This window comes from Taudactylus pleione, unplaced genomic scaffold (assembly GCF_031769625.1).
Source record: "Taudactylus pleione unplaced genomic scaffold, aTauple2 ptg000580l, whole genome shotgun sequence".
In the NCBI taxonomy this organism is placed as follows: domain Eukaryota; kingdom Metazoa; phylum Chordata; class Amphibia; order Anura; family Myobatrachidae; genus Taudactylus; species Taudactylus pleione.
Genome location: NW_028284982.1, coordinates 417,897 through 437,776, shown reverse-complemented (window position 1 = coordinate 437,776; position 19,880 = coordinate 417,897). Strand labels below are relative to the sequence as shown.

Here is a 19,880-nt window from a genome sequence, read left to right as displayed (position 1 = left end):
GTGACGGAGACCTATCACGGCTCATGTACAGTCAGACACACTGATCAGCGCTATGTAGTGACGGAGACCTATCAGGGCTCATGTACAGTCACACACTGATCAGCGCTATGTAGTGATGGAGACCTATCAGGGCTCATGTACAGTCACACACTGATCAGCGCTATGTAGTGACGGAGACCTATCACAGCTCATGTACAGTCAGACACACTGATCAGCGCTATGTAGTGACGGAGACCTATCACGGCTCATGTACAGTCAGACACACTGATCAGCGCTATGTAGTGTCGGAGACCTATCACGGCTCATGTACAGTCACACACCGATCAGCGCTATGTAGTGATGGAGACCTATCACGGCTCATGTACAGTCACACACTGATCAGCGCTATGTAGTGACGGAGACCTATCACAGCTCATGTACAGTCACACACTGATCAGCGCTATGTAGTGTCGGAGACCTATCACAGCTCATGTACAGTCACACACCGATCAGCGCTATGTAGTGATGGAGACCTATCACGGCTCATGTACAGTCACACACTGATCAGCGCTATGTAGTGACGGAGACCTATCACAGCTCATGTACAGTCAGACACACTGATCAGCGCTATGTAGTGACGGAGACCTATCACGGCTCATGTACAGTCAGACACACTGATCAGCGCTGTGTAGTGACGGAGACCTATCACGGCTCATGTACAGTCAGACACACTGATCAGCGCTGTGTAGTGATGGAGACCTATCACGGCTCATGTACAGTCACACACCGATCAGCGCTATGTAGTGACGGAGACCTATCAGTGCTCATGTACAGTCACACACTGATCAGCGCTGTGTAGTGACGGAGACCTATCACGGCTCATGTACAGTCACACACTGATCAGCGCTATGTAGTGACGGAGACCTATCACAGCTCATGTACAGTCACACTCTGATCAGCGCTATGTAGTGACGGAGACCTATCACAGCTCATGTACAGTCACACACTGATCAGCGCTATGTAGTGACGGAGACCTATCAGGGCTCATGTACAGTCACACACTGATCAGCGCTATGTAGTGACGGAGACCTATCACGGCTCATGTACAGTCACACACTGATCAGCGCTATGTAGTGACGGAGACCTATCAGGGCTCATGTACAGTCACACACTGATCAGCGCTATGTAGTGACGGAGACCTATCACAGCTCATGTACAGTCACACACCGATCAGCGCTATGTAGTGACGGAGACCTATCAGGGCTCATGTACAGTCACACACTGATCAGCGCTATGTAGTGACGGAGACCTATCACGGCTCATGTACAGTCACACACTGATCAGCGCTATGTAGTGACAGAGACCTATCACGGCTCATGTACAGTCAGACACACCGATCAGCGCTATGTAGTGACGGAGACCTATCAGGGCTCATGTACAGTCACACACTGATCAGCGCTATGTAGTGACGGAGACCTATCACGGCTCATGTACAGTCAGACACACCGATCAGCGCTATGTAGTGACGGAGACCTATCAGGGCTCATGTACAGTCACACACTGATCAGCGCTATGTAGTGACGGAGACCTATCACGGCTCATGTACAGTCACACACTGATCAGCGCTATGTAGTGACGGAGACCTATCACGGCTCAAGTACAGTCACACACACTGATCAGCGCTATGTAGTGACGGAGACCTATCACAGCTCATGTACAGTCACACACACTGATCAGCGCTATGTAGTGACGGAGACCTATCACGGCTCATGTACAGTCACACACTGATCAGCGCTATGTAGTGATGGAGACCTATCACGGCTCATGTACAGTCAGACACACTGATCAGCGCTATGTAGTGACAGAGACCTATCACGGCTCATGTACAGTCGGACACACTGATCAGCGCTATGTAATGACAGAGACCTATCACGGCTCATGTACAGTCACACACTGATCAGCGCTATGTGGTGACGGAGACTTATCACGGCTCATGTACAGTCAGACACACTGATCAGCGCTATGTAGTGTCGGAGACCTATCACAGCTCATGTACAGTCACACACCGATCAGCGCTATGTAGTGACGGAGACCAAGCCATTGCCTAGACCAGTTTTTCTCAAACCCCGTCCTCACAGAACATCCAGCTGGAGAAGTAATTGACTAACAGAGGTTCCCAAACTGCACCATTACATCCACATAATTAGTACCCCAGGGGCTGATTCAGAGACAGGCGCTAAGGCGAGCGCAGCTGCGATTTCGGAAGGAACGCGAAGATATGCTAATGCTTCCAAAGATCATCTGCTGCCTCCTTACCTGCATAAAATATTGATAACATCAACGCACATTGGGGCTGATTCAGACCCGCTCGCGAGCGCAGGACGCTCGCAAGCGGGTCGACGGTGCCGAATTGCACATGCACACGATGGAGGGAGCTCCGTCGTGCGCATGTGCGAGACCCGAATAACGACGGCCAAGCCATCGTTATGGGTCTCGCACCAAAGAGGGCGTGCTGTCGATGGTAAGTGACAGCACGCTCCCTTTGGTGGGCATGCCGGGGGCATGGCTGCCAGACGGAGGCGTTCCCCTGGGAACGCCTACCGTCTGAGTCCGGCCCCACTGACATCAGTAGTGATAGAGCCAAAATCACTCCAGGGCTTGCGGCAGCGAGACCCTACCACAGGGTCTCGTCGCAAGCCCGATGGTCGCGATGGTGACCATCGCGACCATCATCATGGACGCTCGCTATAGCTGTGGGTGGTAACCCACATCTATGCGAGCGTCCATGAGGCCGCTCCATTTTCAGGGAGGAGGGCCCTGATTCAGAGCGAGCGCTCTGGTCAGAGCGTCCGGCTCTGAATCAGGCCCATTGAGCGGCCATCTTGCCCTTGCGGCAGGTCTGACCAGCGCAGACGCTGCAGCTGTCCTGACACGCAGAGGGGCTCATGCTGTGTATGCAATCGCAGTGGCTAATTTATGCACGCCCATGTAACGGCGTTTACACGCCTGCGTCTTTCTCACCCCCCTCTTGTTACCTCCCCCAAACACTGACAACCTGTCACTCACTTAGCGATGGGTTCCGCTGTGTGTCCGTAATCACAATGCGATCGTTACACAAGCGCAATGCAGCTTATATGCGTGCGCAATGGCAAACAATCGCTCGATCTGTGGGAAAATCGCCATTGCGTCCAGCTCTGAATCCAGCCCTCAGTCAATTTAAATAAACCATCTGGACTCAATCATGGATATCCTTAAAACCTGGACTGTAATGGCGGAGTTTGGGAACCTCTGGACTAGTACAATACATCCACAGCTGGTACTAAGTATTCCTGAGGATACCTTGAAAACATGCACTGTTTGGGTTCCATGAGAAACAATGGCCCAGAACGTTATTAATAAATGTGACAGTCACATATAAAATGTAATTATTATACTCACCTGATTACATATGGCGGCGTCTATGATGTAATGAGACAGGCCGCAGTGCGATAGTACATAGCATCGTGGCTGGAGGGATTAGTGATGCCCGCGTAGACCGTGTCATCACTGCGCAGCATCACACCAGCCCTCGCAGGAGATGTACAGATAATTACAGGAGGTGCATGTCCTTACTGTACTACGCCTGCGCCCTCTCCATGATCAGCCCTACGCGGAAATCTAGATACGGAGACAGGCGCAAGGCATTCGCTGTATGGAGAATCCGATCTACATAATTATAATGAAATCCTTTTCATCCAGCTATATGTGAGCCCCATCACGTGTGTAGAGCGAATGCCGCGTCTCACGGCAGATGTGTGACCAGAAATCACCGCGCAGAGAGAGCGTCCACCAGAGACCGTGCCTGAGACCGCCGTATACAACATCATTATCATTTCCTTACACGTATGATAGCAGAAGGATGAGAACACGCAATACAGAGTACTAAGTACATGGATGTAAGTAACAAACACTCAGTATAAGCCGGGGTCATACAGAGACAGACGGAAGACCCTGCCTGTCAGGATACATTGGGGGGATAGGAGATTCAGGAACATTAATCTTAGAGACCCAGCTATGGGACTAGATACTTGTATAGCACAGAACGAGGGTCTATAATGCCAGCCATGCAGTAACACCTGGGGTAAGGGGGTACTCAGCCTGGCAGGAGGAGCGCAGGGCACAGATAGGTACCGAGGTTACAGAATTGGGCCCTCACCAGAATCTGTGACCACCGCAGCTCGGTGGAATGTGCCTGAGGAATGACTGTGAGCAGCGGGGAAGCGTCCATCCATCTCCTGGTCTTCATGGTGATGGCTGCCGTGCTCCTCGGTGTGGACAGCTGCTTCCGTCTCCAGATGCTCTAAACTCCTAAACTCAAGTTCATATAACACAAAGCCGATCGCCACAGCCAAGAGAAGTATGGAGGCGAAGATCCGAAGACAGCGCTCTCTGTGGATGACCGACCGCGACGAGTGACTGAAAAACAAGAGAGAAAACGTTTCTCATTCTGTTCCCGCCAAGATCCTGTAATGTGTATTACCAAAATGCCCACAGAATGCCCTGTAATTATTACACTCTAATGCCCCTTACACCCCCGCTCTCTAATGACCCTTACACCTCATACACCCCCACACTCTAATGCCCCTTACACCTCATACACCCCCGCTCTCTAATGCCCCTTACACCTCGTACACATCCTGCTCTCTAATGCCCCTTACACCTCATACACCCCCACTCTCTAATGCCCCTTACACCTCATACACACCCGCTCTCTAATGCCCCTTACACCTCATACACCCCCACACTCTAATGCCCCTTACACCTCATACACCCCCGCTCTCTAATGCCCCTTACACCTCATACACCCCCACACTCTAATGCCCCTTACACCTCATACACCCCTGCTCTCTAATGCCCCTTACACCTCATACACCCCCACACTCTAATGACCCTTATACTCATACACCCCCGCTCTCTAATGCCCCTTACACCTCATACACCCCCACACTCTAATGCCCCTTCCACCTCGTACACACCCTGCTCTCTTGTACACCCTCGCTCTCTAATGCCCCTTACACCTCATACACCCCCGCTCTCTAATGCCCCTTACACCTCATACACCCTCGCTCTCTAATGCCCCTTACACCTCGTACACCCCCGCTCTCTAATGCCCCTTACACCTCGTACATCCCCACAGTATCAGTTACAATTATAGACTACATATATTATTAGCATTTATTTACATAGCACCAGTATATTGTGCAGCACTTTGTAATACTATATTTCCTTTATGTTACTTTGCCGGTGTCTGCGAGTTACATCCCCTTTCCAGAAACCCAACCATTCAGGGTACATTGTCTCTTTCTGTCTATATCATTACTGCCTCACAGCACTGAGCTCTAATTCCCACCATGGTTATTACTGTGTGGAGTTTGTATGTTCTCCCTATGTTTGCATTGGTTTCCTCCTACAATATACTGGTAGGTTAGAAATTAGCCCTTGTGTGTGTACATGTGATAGGGAGTATAGAGTGTAAGCTCCACTGGGGCAGGGAGGGATGTGAGTGGCCAAATATTCTCTGTACAGCGCTGAGGAATATGTGAGCACTATATACATAACTGGTAATAATAACTGGTACTCAGTGAATGTACAATTGGTCCCCTGTTCCCTTGACATGGCTGATAACAGAGAACAGTAGCTTGTACTGAGGTGCCTACGTGGCTTTGCTGCGTGTCTGGTGCTCGGGTGGAAACGTCACATCATTATGTAATACATTACATTGTAGTTATAGGGGTGAGACCGGATCTTCCCATAAAATGTAACAAACCTTCCGCACTTCTGTGTAAGTTTAGGCGCCCTCATGAACTCCCTCATGCAACCCCAAACGTCGCCCATAAGTCCCTGCCCATCCCTGTATAAGAGGCTCCTCTGCGGTGCAATTTTACTCCGTAAGTGACACTAAGTTGTATATTTACTAAAGTGCCGACTTATAGAAGTGGAGATGTTGCCCATAGCAACTAAACAGATTCTACTTATCTAGCACTTTCTAGAACATAGTAGTTAGAATCTGATTGGTTGCTATCGGCAACATCACCACTTCTATAAGCCGGGACTTTAGTAAATATACTACTTGGTGTCAAACGTCTCAGGTTCAGGCTGAATGGGGACATTCCCGGCCTACACAGACCCCTCCAGGCGCTCACTGTAGCTGCATTTACTACATTATAATAAGTAGTGATGTCAGGAAATGCTGCCGTCTGTGTCTCCTCACTCCCAGGACTGGAGCAACCTGTTCTGTGTCTCCGGCTGACATCCAGTTATTCAGGTTTATTGTTTGTTCTGTAGAAAGTAGAAAATCTCTGGATGACAGCGTCCTGAGAACGCCGTGATTTATGTGACACAACGAGGAACATCAAATCCTCTGATCCCCTATATAACAGCACAGGATTCATCCTCATTCATGCATCCCCCCCATGTCACATCCTGCATCCCCCCCATGTCATATCCTGCATCCCCCCATGTCATATCCTGCATCCCCCATGTCATATACTGCAATCCCATGTCACATACACAGTACAGGATCCATCCTCATTCATGCATCCCCCCCATGTCACATCCTGTATCCCCCATGTCATATCCTGCATCCCCCATGTCATATCCTGCATCCCCCCATGTCATATCCTGCATCCCCCCATGTCATATTCTGCATCCCCCCATGTCACATCCTGCATCCCCCATGTCACATCCTGCATCCCCCATGTCATACCCTGCATCCCCCATGTCACATCCTGCATCCCCCATGTCACATCCTACATCCCCCATGTCATATACTGCATCCCCCATGTCACATCCTACATCCCCCATGTCATATACTGCATCCCCCATGTCACATCCTGCATCCCCCATGTCATATACTGCATCCCCCATGTCATATCCTGCATCCCCCATGTCATATCCTGCATCCCCCATGTCACATCCTGCATCCCCCATGTCATATCCTGCATCCCCCATGTCACATCCTGCATCCCCCATGTCATATCCTCCATCCCCCCATGTCACATCCTGCATCCCCCCATGTCATATCCTGCATCCCCCATGTCACATCCTGCATCCCCCATGTCATATACTGCATCCCCCATGTCATATACTGCATCCCCCATGTCATATCCTGCATCCCCCATGTCACATACACAGTACAGGATTCATCCTCATTCATGCATCCCCCCCATGTCACATCCTACATACCCCATGTCACATCCTGCATCCCCCATGTCACATCCTGCATCCCCCATGTCATATCCTGCATCCCCCATGTCATATCCTGCATCCCCCATGTCACATCCTGCATCTCCCCATGTCACATCCTGCATCCCCCCATGTCACATCCTGCATCCCCCCATGTCACATCCTGCATCCCCCATGTCACATCCTGCATCCCCCCCATGTCACATCCTGCATCCCCCATGTCACATACTGCATCCCCCATGTCATATCCTGCATCCCCCATGTCATATACTGCATCCCCCCCATGTCACATCCTGCATCCCCCATGTCATATCCTGCATCCCCCATGTCACATCCTGCATCCCCCATGTCACATCCTGCATCCCCCATGTCATATCCTGCATCCCCCATGTCACATCCTGCATCCTCCATGTCACATCCTGCATCCCCCATGTCATACCCTGCATCCCCCATGTCACATCCTGCATCCCCCATGTCACATCCTACATCCCCCATGTCATATACTGCATCCCCCAAGTCACATCCTACATCCCCCATGTCATATACTGCATCCCCCATGTCACATCCTGCATCCCCCATGTCATATACTGCATCCCCCATGTCATATCCTGCATCCCCCATGTCACATCCTGCATCCCCCATGTCACATCCTGCATCCCCATGTCACATCCTGAATCCCCCATGTCATATCCTGCATCCCCCATGTCACATCCTGCATCCCCCATGTCATATCCTGCATCCCCCCATGTCACATCCTGCATCCCCCCCATGTCACATCCTGCATCCCCCATGTCATATCCTGCATCCCCCCCATGTCATATCCTGCATCCCCCATGTCACATCCTGCATCCCCCATGTCACATCCTGCATCCCCCATGTCATATCCTCCATCCCCCCCATGTCACATCCTGCATCCCCCCATGTCATATCCTGCATCCCCCATGTCACATCCTGCATCCCCCATGTCATATACTGCATCCCCCATGTCATATACTGCATCCCCCATGTCATATCCTGCATCCCCCATGTCACATACACAGTACAGGATTCATCCTCATTCATGCATCCCCCCCATGTCACATCCTACATACCCCATGTCACATCCTGCATCCCCCATGTCACATCCTGCATCCCCCATGTCATATCCTGCATCCCCCATGTCATATCCTGCATCCCCCATGTCACATCCTGCATCTCCCCATGTCACATCCTGCATCCCCCCATGTCACATCCTGCATCCCCCCATGTCACATCCTGCATCCCCCATGTCACATCCTGCATCCCCCCCATGTCACATCCTGCATCCCCCATGTCACATACTGCATCCCCCATGTCATATCCTGCATCCCCCATGTCATATACTGCATCCCCCCCATGTCACATCCTGCATCCCCCATGTCATATCCTGCATCCCCCATGTCACATCCTGCATCCCCCATGTCACATCCTGCATCCCCCATGTCATATCCTGCATCCCCCATGTCACATCCTGCATCCTCCATGTCACATCCTGCATCCTCCATGTCACATCCTGCATCCCCCATGTCACATCCTGCATCCCCCATGTCACATCCTACATCCCCCATGTCATATACTGCATCCCCCAAGTCACATCCTACATCCCCCATGTCATATACTGCATCCCCCATGTCACATCCTGCATCCCCCATGTCATATACTGCATCCCCCATGTCATATCCTGCATCCCCCATGTCACATCCTGCATCCCCCATGTCACATCCTGCATCCCCATGTCACATCCTGAATCCCCCATGTCATATCCTGCATCCCCCATGTCACATCCTGCATCCCCCATGTCATATCCTGCATCCCCCCATGTCACATCCTGCATCCCCCCATGTCACATCCTGCATCCCCCATGTCATATCCTGCATCCCCCCCATGTCACATCCTGCATCCCCCATGTCACATCCTGCATCCCCCATGTCACATCCTGCATCCCCCATGTCATATCCTGCATCCCCCATGTCACATACACAGTACAGGATTCATCCTCATTCATGCATCCCCCCCATGTCACATCCTACATACTCCATGTCACATCCTGCATCCCCCATGTCACATCCTGCATCCCCCATGTCACATCCTGCATCCCCCCATGTCACATCCTGCATCCCCCCATGTCACATCCTGCATCCCCCCATGTCACATCCTGCATCCCCCCCATGTCACATCTGGCATCCCCCCCATGTCACATCCGGCATCCCCCATGTCACATACTGCATCCCCCATGTCATATCCTGCATCCCCCCCATGTCACATCCTGCATCCCCCATGTCATATCCTGCATCCCCCCATGTCACATCCTGCATCCCCCATGTCACATCCTGCATCCCCCATGTCACATCCTGCATCCCCCATGTCATATCCTGCATCCCCCATGTCACATCCTGCATCTTCCATGTCACATCCAGCATCCCCCATGTCACATCCTGCATCCCCCATGTCATACCCTGCATCCCCCATGTCACATCCTGCATCCCCCATGTCACATCCTACATCCCCCATGTCACATACTGCATCCCCCATGTCACATCCTACATCCCCCATGTCATATACTGCATCCCCCATGTCACATCCTGCATCCCCCATGTCATATACTGCATCCCCCATGTCATATCCTGCATCCCCCATGTCACATCCTGCATCCCCCATGTCACATCCTGCATCCCCATGTCACATCCTGCATCCCCCATGTCACATCCTGCATCCCCCATGTCACATCCTGCATCCCCCATGTCATATCCTGCATCCCCCCCATGTCACATCCTGCATCCCCCATGTCATATCCTGCATCCCCCCCATGTCAAATCCTGCATCCCCCATGTCACATCCTGCATCCCCCATGTCACATCCTGCATCCCCCATGTCACATCCTGCATCCCCCATGTCATATACTGCATCCCCCATGTCATATCCTGCATCCCCCATGTCACATACACAGTACAGGATTCATCCTCATTCATGCATCCCCCCCATGTCACATCCTGCATACCCCATGTCACATCCTGCATCCCCCATGTCACATCCTGCATCCCCCATGTCACATCCTGCATCCCCCATGTCATATCCTGCATCCCCCATGTCACATCCTGCATCCTCCATGTCACATCCTGCATCCCCCCATGTCACATCCTGCATCCCCCCCATGTCACATCCTGCATCCCCCCATGTCATATCCTGCATCCCCCATGTCACATCCTGCATTCCCCATGTCACATACACAGCACAGGATTCATCCTCATTCATGCATCCCCCCCATGTCACATCCTGCATCCCCCATGTCATATCCTGCATCCCCCATGTCATATCCTGCATCCCCCCATGTCACATCCTGCATCCCCCATGTCATATCCTGCATCCCCCATGTCATATCCTGCATCCCCCATGTCACATCCTGCATCCCCCATGTCACATTCACAGCACAGGATTCATCCTCATTCATGCATCCCCCCCATGTCACATCCTGCATCCCCCATGTCACATCCTGCATCCCCCATGTCACATCCTGCATCCCCCATGTCACATCCTGCATCCCCCATGTCACATCCTGCATCCCCCCATGTCACATCCTGCATTCCCCATGTCATATCCTGCATCCCCCATGTCACATCCTGCATCCCCCATGTCACATCCTGCATCCCCCATGTCACATCCTGCATCCCCCATGTCATATCCTGCATCCCCCCCATGTCATATCCTGCATCCCCCCCATGTCATATCCTGCATCCCCCATGTTACATCCTGCATCCCCCATGTCACATACACAGCACAGGATTCATCCTCATTCATGCATCCCTCCCATGTCATATCCTGCATCCCCCATGTCATATACTGCATCCCCCATGTCATATCCTGCATCCCCCCATGTCACATCCTGCATCCCCCATGTCATATACTGCATCCCCCATGTCACATACACAGCACAGGATTCATCCAGATTCATATATACCCCACATCCCCCCATGTCACATACACAGCACATGATTCATCCAGATTCATATAAACCCCACATCCCCCCATGTCATATACACAGCACAGGATTCATCCAGATTCATATATACCCCACATCCCCCCATGTCATATACACAGCATAGGATACATCCAGATTCATTTATACCCCACATCCCCCCATGTCACATACACAGCACAGGATTCATCCTCATTCATGCATCCCCCCATGTCACATCCTGCATACCCCATGTCATATACTGCATCCCCCATGTCATATCCTGCATCCCCCATGTCACATACACAGCACAGGATTCATCCAGATTCATATATACCCCACATCCCCCATGTCATATACACAGCACAGGTTTCATCCTGATTCATTTATACCCCACATCCCCCCATGTCATATATACACAGCACAGGATTCATCCTGATTCATATATACCCGACATCCCCCATGTCATATACACAGCACAGGATTCATCCTGATTCATATATACCCCACATCCCCCCATGTCATATACACAGCACAGGATTCATCCTGATTCATTTATACCCCACATCCCCCCATGTCATACATACACAGCACAGGATTCATCCTGATTCATATATACCCACATCCCCCATGTCATATAAAGAGCACATGATTCATCCTGATTCATGCATCCCCCCATGTCATATATACACAGCACAGGATTCATCCAGATTCATATATACCCCACATCCCCCCATGTCATATACACAGCACAGGATTCATCCTGATTCATATATACCCCACATCCCCCCATGTCATATCCTGCATCCCCCATGTCACATACACAACACAGGATTCATCCTGATTCATGCATCCCCCCATGTCATATCCCACATCACCCCATGTCATATCCCGTATCCCCCCATGTAATATACACAGCACAGGATTCATCCTGATTCATATATACCCCACATCCCCCCATGTCATATCCCGCATCCCCCCATGTCACATACACAGCACAGGATTCATCCTGATTCATATATACCCCACATCCCCCGATGTCAAATTCACAGCACAGTATTCATCCTGATTTATATATACCCCACATCCCCCCAAGTTATATACACAGCACAGGACTCATCCTGATTCATATATATCCACATCCCCCCATGTCATATACACAGCACAGGATTCATCCTGATTCATATATACCCCACATCCCCCCATGTCACATACACAGCACAGGATTCATCTGATTCATATATACCCCACATCCCCCCATGTCATATACACAGCACAGGATTCATCCTGATTCATATATACCCCACATCCCCCCATGTCATATATACACAGCACAGGATTCATCCTGATTCATATATACCCACATCCCCCATGTCATATACAGAGCACATGATTCATCCTGATTCATGCATCCCCCCATGTCATATACACAGCACAGGATTCATCCTGATTCATATATACCCCACATCCCCCCATGTCATATACACAGCACAGGATTCATCCTGATTCATACATACCCCACATCCCCCCATGTCATATCCTGCATCCCCCATGTCACATACACAACACAGGATTCATCCTGATTCATGCATCCCCCATGTCATATCCCACATCACCCCATGTCATATCCCGTATCCCCCCATGTCATATACACAGCACAGGATTCATCCTGATTCATATATACCCCACATCCCCCCATGTCATATCCCGCATCCCCCCATGTCACATACACAGCACAGGATTCATCCTGATTCATATATACCCCACTTCCCCCCATGTCAAATACACAGCACAGTATTCATCCTGATTTATATATACCCCACATCCCCCCAAGTTATATACACAGCCCAGGACTCATCCTGATTCATATATACTCCACATCCCCCCATGTCATATGCACAGCACAGGATTCATCCTGATTCATATATACCCCACATCCCCCCATGTCACATACACAGCACAGGATTCATCCTGATTCATATATATCCCACATCCCCCCATTTTATACACAGAGCAAAGGATTCATCCTGATTCATATATACCCCACATCCCCCCATGTCATATACACAGCACAGGATTCATCCTGATTCATATATACCCCACATCCCCCCATGTCATATACACAGCACAGGATTCATCTGATTCATATATACCCCACATCCCCCCATGTCATATACACAGCACAGGATTCATCCTGATTCATATATATACCCCACATCCCCCCATGTCATATACACAGCACAGGATTCATCCTGATTCATTTATACCCCACATCCCCCCATGTCATATATACACAGCACAGGATTCATCCTGATTCATATATACCCACATCCCCCATGTCATATACAGAGCACATGATTCATCCTGATTCATGCATCCCCCCATGTCATATATACACAGCACAGGATTCATCCAGATTCATATATACCCCACATCCCCCCATGTCATATACACAGCACAGGATTCATCCTGATTCATATATACCCACATCCCCCATGTCATATACAGAGCACATGATTCATCCTGATTCATGCATCCCCCCATGTCATATACACAGCACAGGATTCATCCTGATTCATATATACCCCACATCCCCCCATGTCATATACACAGCACAGGATTCATCCTGATTCATACATACCCCACATCCCCCCATGTCATATCCTGCATCCCCCATGTCACATACACAACACAGGATTCATCCTGATTCATGCATCCCCCCATGTCATATCCCACATCACCCCATGTCATATCCCGTATCCCCCCATGTCATATACACAGCACAGGATTCATCCTGATTCATATATACCCCACATCCCCCCATGTTATATACACAGCACAGGATTCATCCTGATTCATATATACACCACATCCCCCCATGTCACATACACAGCACAGGACTCATCCTGATTCATATATACCCCACATCCCCCCGTGTCACATACACAGCACAGGATTCATCCTGATTCATATATACCCCACATCCCCCCATGTCATATACACAGCACAGGATTTATCCTGATTCATATATACCCCACATCCCCCCATGTCATATACAAAGTACATTATTGACACTGTCCAATGAGCAAAATGCAGCACTGGAGAATAAACCACATATACGTCACCTTTCTGGGGTATCCCCATCTCACCTTATTGGAGGATGGGTGGGGGAGGTGATTGCGCTGGTGGGTGCCCTCCTTTATCTCTCACCTGTAGGTTCGTTGCAGAGCAGTAAAGGGCACTGCATCTTCAAATGCTTGCTCATCGTATTTGTTACTTATAGCTGCAGATGCAGATGTGTTATTACATACAGCGGGTAAAATAAGTATTGTACACATCAACATTTATCTCAGTAAATTTATATGTAATGGGGCTATTGTAATGAAATGTTCACCAAATGTCGGCAACAACCCATGCAAGGAAATCAAACCATAGATGTTCATAAATTAGATTATGTGTAATAAAGTGAAATGACCCAGGGAAAATGTATTTACCATATGAAGAAAGGGAGGTGCAAAAAGGCATGGAGAGCAAAGACACCAGCTGAAATCTATCAGTAATTAGAAAGCAATCCTGCCCCTTGTCAGTGCAAATTAATATAAGGTGGTTCAGTCCCAACTGATGGCCTATAAAAAGGTACCTTATTACCAAGGTGTCACACAAGATACATCTCATGATGGGTAAAAGCAAAGAGCTGTCTCAAGACCTTTGCAACCTTATTGTTGCAAAACATACTGATGGTATTGGTTATAGAAGGATTTCTAAACTTCTGAATGTTCCAGTGAGCACTGTTGGGGCCATAATCCGGAAGTAGAAAGAACATTATTTCACTATAAACCGGCCACGACCAGGTGCTCCTCACATGATTTCTAACAGAGGAGTTAAAAGAATAATCAGAAGAGTTGTCCAAAGCCAAGGAACACTTGTGGAGAGCTTCAGAAAGACCTGGAATTAGAAGGTACAATTGTTTCAAAGAAAACAATAAGTAATGCTCTCACCCGCCATGGCCTGTATGCACACAAGACTCCATTGCTGAAGAAAAAGCATGTTGAAGCTCGTTTAAAGTTTGCTGCACAACATTTGGACGAGCCTGTGAAATACTGGGAGAATATAGGCCCTGATTCAGAGCCGGACGCTCTGACCAGAGAGCTCGCTCTGAATCAGGGCCCACCTCCATTAATATGGAGCGTCCTCCTGGACGCTCGTATAGCTGTGGGTCACCACCCACAGCATATACGAGCGTGCAAAATGATGGTCGCGATGGTCTTGACCATCGCGACCATCGGAACTGCGAGTAAAAGCCTGCGGTTGGGTTTTTCAACCGCAAGGCCAGGAGTGATTTTGGCTCTATCTGAGCCAAAATCACTCCCACTGACATCAATAGTGATGTCAGTGGGGCCGGCTTCAGACGGTAGGCGTTCCCTTGGGAACGCCTCCGTCTGGCAGGGACGCCCCGGGCACGCCCACTAAAGGGGGCGTGCTTTCAGTCACCATCGACAGCACGCCCCCTTTGATGAGACTATCCGAGCGAAGAAAAGTCCTTCGCTCATCGGGTCTCGCGCATGCGCACGACGGAGCTCCCTCCGTCATGCGCATGCGCATTGGGGAACATCGACCCACTTGCGAGCGGACTGCCGCTCGCGAGTGGGTCTGAATGACCCCCATAGTCTGGTCAGATGAGACTATAATTGAACTCTTTGGATGCCGTAATACACACCATGTTTGGAGGAGAAATGGCACTGCTCATCACCCCAAAAACACCATACCAACAGTGACGTTTGGAGGTGGGAACATCATGGCGTGGGGCTGTTTTCCAGCATACGGTGCTGCCATACTTCATATGGTTGAAGGAAGGATGAATGGAATAATGCAGAGGTTCTCAAACTCGGTCCTCAGGACCCCAAACAGGTCCCGTTTTGCAGTCACCCAAGGTGCACGGGTGTATTCATTTTAAAGATCCAATTATTTCACCCGTGAGGAGACCTGGAAAACATGCACTGTTTGGGGTCCTGAGGACCGAGTTTGAGAACCTGTGGAAAAATGTACTGAGACATCTTGATAAAAATCTGCTGCTATCTCCCAGGATGTTGAAGATGAAACGAGGGCGGATATTACAGCAATGATCCCAAATACACAGCCAAGGACACTCACCTGGTGTCAGAGAGAGAAAGAATAAAGCTGCTAGAACGGCCCAGCCAATCACAGCCAATCACAGCCAATCACAGCCAATCACAGCCAATCACCTAACCTGGATCCAATTGAAAATCTATGGAAAGACTAAAGATCAGAGTTTATAGAAGAGACCTCGGGACCTTACGGATTTGAAGACTGACTGTGTGGAAGAATGGGCCAAAATCCCACCTGAGCAATGTGTGCGACTGGTTTCTCCATACAGGAGGCGTCTTACAGCTGTCATTACCAACAAGGGCTTTGTACAAAGTATTAAATGTCAGTAACCGTGTTCAATACTATTTCCCTGGATCATTTCACATTATTACACATAACTTAATTTATGGACATCTGTAGTTTGATTTATTTGCATGTGTGGATTATATGGGTTGTTGCTGACATTTGGGGAAAATTTAATTACAATATCCCCATTACACATATATATATTTACTGAGATAAATGTTGATGTTTTCAATACTTATTTTACCCGCTGTATGTATGTATATATATATATATATATATATATATATATATATATATATATATATACACACACACACACACATATATACATATATATGGGATGTGCAGGCTCAGTTCTACTCTGTTCCGTTCGTTTTTTTTCACCGAATCTTATTGGCTATCCAAAACTCATGACAGCTGATACCCAATAAGATTCGGTAAAAAAAACCGAACGGAACCGAGTAGAACCAGCCTGCACATCCCTAATATTATATATATATATAATATGCCACCCTTATCATGGTTAGAGGGACCTCCCCAATGTGGCCCCTGAAGTGCATCTAGCTGCCTATCTCTGGCGCTGAGACTCGGGAATATCCAGCCTTATATTATCTCAGAGGTTCCCAAACGCGCTCCTCAGGGCTCCCCAGCAGCTCAAGGCGTTTTTTGAACTACAAACGATTTTTGCATATTAATTTAATGAAAATCGTTAAGTTGGTCAGTCTAACTAAACTACAAACGTAAACGCGCATAAACGATAATCGTTCATCGTTTTCACTCAGAATGTGAACGATTTTTTCAACGAATGAACGATATCGTTAACGATAATCGTTCAAATCGTTGTGTGTGTATCCATGGCTGAGCACAGGTGGGTAAATCAAATTGACTGAGGTACTAATTAAAATCACCTGTGCTCACCCATGGGTATCTCTAAAGCTGCGCACACACACACAACGATTTTGTTATCAACGATTTTATGATTTTCTGTCAGATTTTTTAAAGTGTAATGAACGATTTTTTGAACTACGTTCAGTTGGTCAGTCAGAATGAACTACAAACGGGAACGCACATGAACGATAATCGCTATAACTCAGAAACTGAATGATTTTTTCAACAATTGAACGATAACAACGTTGTTATCGTTAAATCCTTCAAAAAATCGTTACGTGTGTATGTACCTTAACACCTGAACTGTTGGGGAGCCTTGAGGACCGCGTTTGGCAACCTCTGTACTAACTACATCAGTGGTTCTCAAGACCCCACACAGGGCCTGATTCAGACCCGCTAGCGAGCGCTATGCGCTCGCAAGTGGGTCGATGGTGGCCCAGTGCGCATGCGCACGACGGAGCCGGCTCCGTCGTGCACATGCGCGAGACCCGGATAGCGATGGGCAAACCGTCGCTCCGGGTCTCACACCAAAGGGGGCGTGCTGTTGATGTTGAGAGACAGCAAGCCCCCTTTGGTGGGCGGGCCGGGGGCGTGGCTGCCCAGACGGAGGCGTTCCCATGGGAACTCCTACCGTCTGGGGCCGGCCCCACTGACATCACAAGTGATGTCAGTGGGAGTGCTTTCGACTCTGTTAGAGCCGAAAGCACTCTGGGGCTTGCGGCAACGAGACCCTACCACAAGGGTCTCGTCGCAAGCCCGATGGTCGCGATGGTCTTGACCATCGCGACCATCTTCCTGGACGCTTGCTATAGCTGTGGGTGGTCACCCACAGCTATGCGAGCGGCCAGGAGGCCACTCTGAAAAAAAAGAAGGACGGCCCAGATTCAGAGCGAGCGCTATGTCAGAGCGTCCGGCTCTGAATCAGGGCCACAGTTCATTTTTTTGCAGGTCATCCCAGCAGGTACACAGGTGTAGTCATTACTCACTAACACATTTTATAAGATCCACAGGTGGAGCTAATTATTTTACTTGTGATTCTGAGAGGAGACCTGGAAAACATGCACTGTTTTGGGTCCTGAGGACCGAGTTTGAGAACCTGTGAAGTACATGAAATATGAGCAGCAACTTCTCCTGAACTGGATGGATTGTAGTTGTGATATCTGTGCCGGCCTCTCTGCCTATACATGGGGTGGGCTTTATTTAGTACAGCATGTTTCATTATAAAGTTGTTGCACTGCTGACATAACACAGGACAGGAGTAACATAGGGCAGGTGTGATACAGGACAGGTGTAAAATAGGGCAGGTGTGATACAGGACAGGTGTAACATAGGGCGGGAGTGACACAGGACAGGTGTAATATAGGGCAGGAGTGACACAGGACAGGTGTGACACAGGACAGGTGTAATATAAACAATATAGTACAGGGGTAACATAGGTCAAGTGTAACACAGGACAGGTGTGACACAGGGCTGGTAGAGCATACAGTAGGACAGGTGTAACACAGGGCAGGTATAACATATGGCAGGTGTAATATACAGTAGTTCAGGGGTGACACAGGGCAGGTATAGCACTGGGCTGGTACAGCATACAATAGGGCAGGTGTAACATAGGGCAGGTAGAGCATACAGTAGGGCAGGTGTAACATAGGGCAGGTAGAGCATACAGTAGGGCAGGTGTAACATAGGGCAGGTATAACATATGGCAGGTGTAATATACAGTAGTTCAGGGGTGACATAGGGCAGGTATAGCACTGGGCTGGTACAGCATACAATAGGGCAGGTGTAACATAGGGCAGGTAGAGCATACAGTAGGGCAGGTAGAGCATACAGTAGGGCAGGTGTAACATAGGGCAATTAGAGCATACAGTAGGGCAGGTGTAACATAGGGCAAGTAGAGCATACAGTAAGGCAGGTGTAACATAGGGCAAGTAGAGCATACAGTAGGGCAGGTGTAACACAGGGCAAGTAGAGCATACAGTAGGGCAGGTGTAACACAGGGCAAGTAGAGCATACAGTAGGGCAGGTGTAACACAGGGCAAGTAGAGCATACAGTAGGGCAGGTGTAACATAGGGCAAGTAGAGCATACAGTAGGGCAGGTGTAACATAGGGCAAGTAGAGCATACAGTAGGGCAGGTGTAACACAGGGAAAGTAGAGCATACAGTAGGGCAGGTGTAATACAGGGCAGGTAGAGCATACAGTAGGGCAGGTGGAACACAGGGCAGGTAGAGCATACAGTAGGGCAGGTGGAACACAGGGCAGGTAGAGCATACAGTAGGGCAGGTGGAACACAGGGCAGGTAGAGCATACAGTAGGGCAGGTGAAACACAGGGCAGGTAGAGCATACAGTAGGGCAGGTGTAACACAGGGCAGGTAGAGCATACAGTAGGGCAGGTGTAACATAGGGC

At 49.3% G+C, this 19,880-nt stretch overlaps 1 protein-coding gene across 1 annotated transcript in view; it reads right to left on the bottom strand.

Annotated features, from left to right (window-relative positions):
* Positions 1-19,880, bottom strand: part of GGT6 (gamma-glutamyltransferase 6) — a 42,370-nt gene that overhangs the window by 16,476 nt on the left and 6,014 nt on the right. The window contains exon 2 of the mRNA XM_088453531.1: positions 4,175-4,434. Coding sequence (XP_088309657.1) covers positions 4,175-4,434 — 260 coding nt within the window. The remainder of the gene's footprint in view (positions 1-4,174; positions 4,435-19,880) is intronic.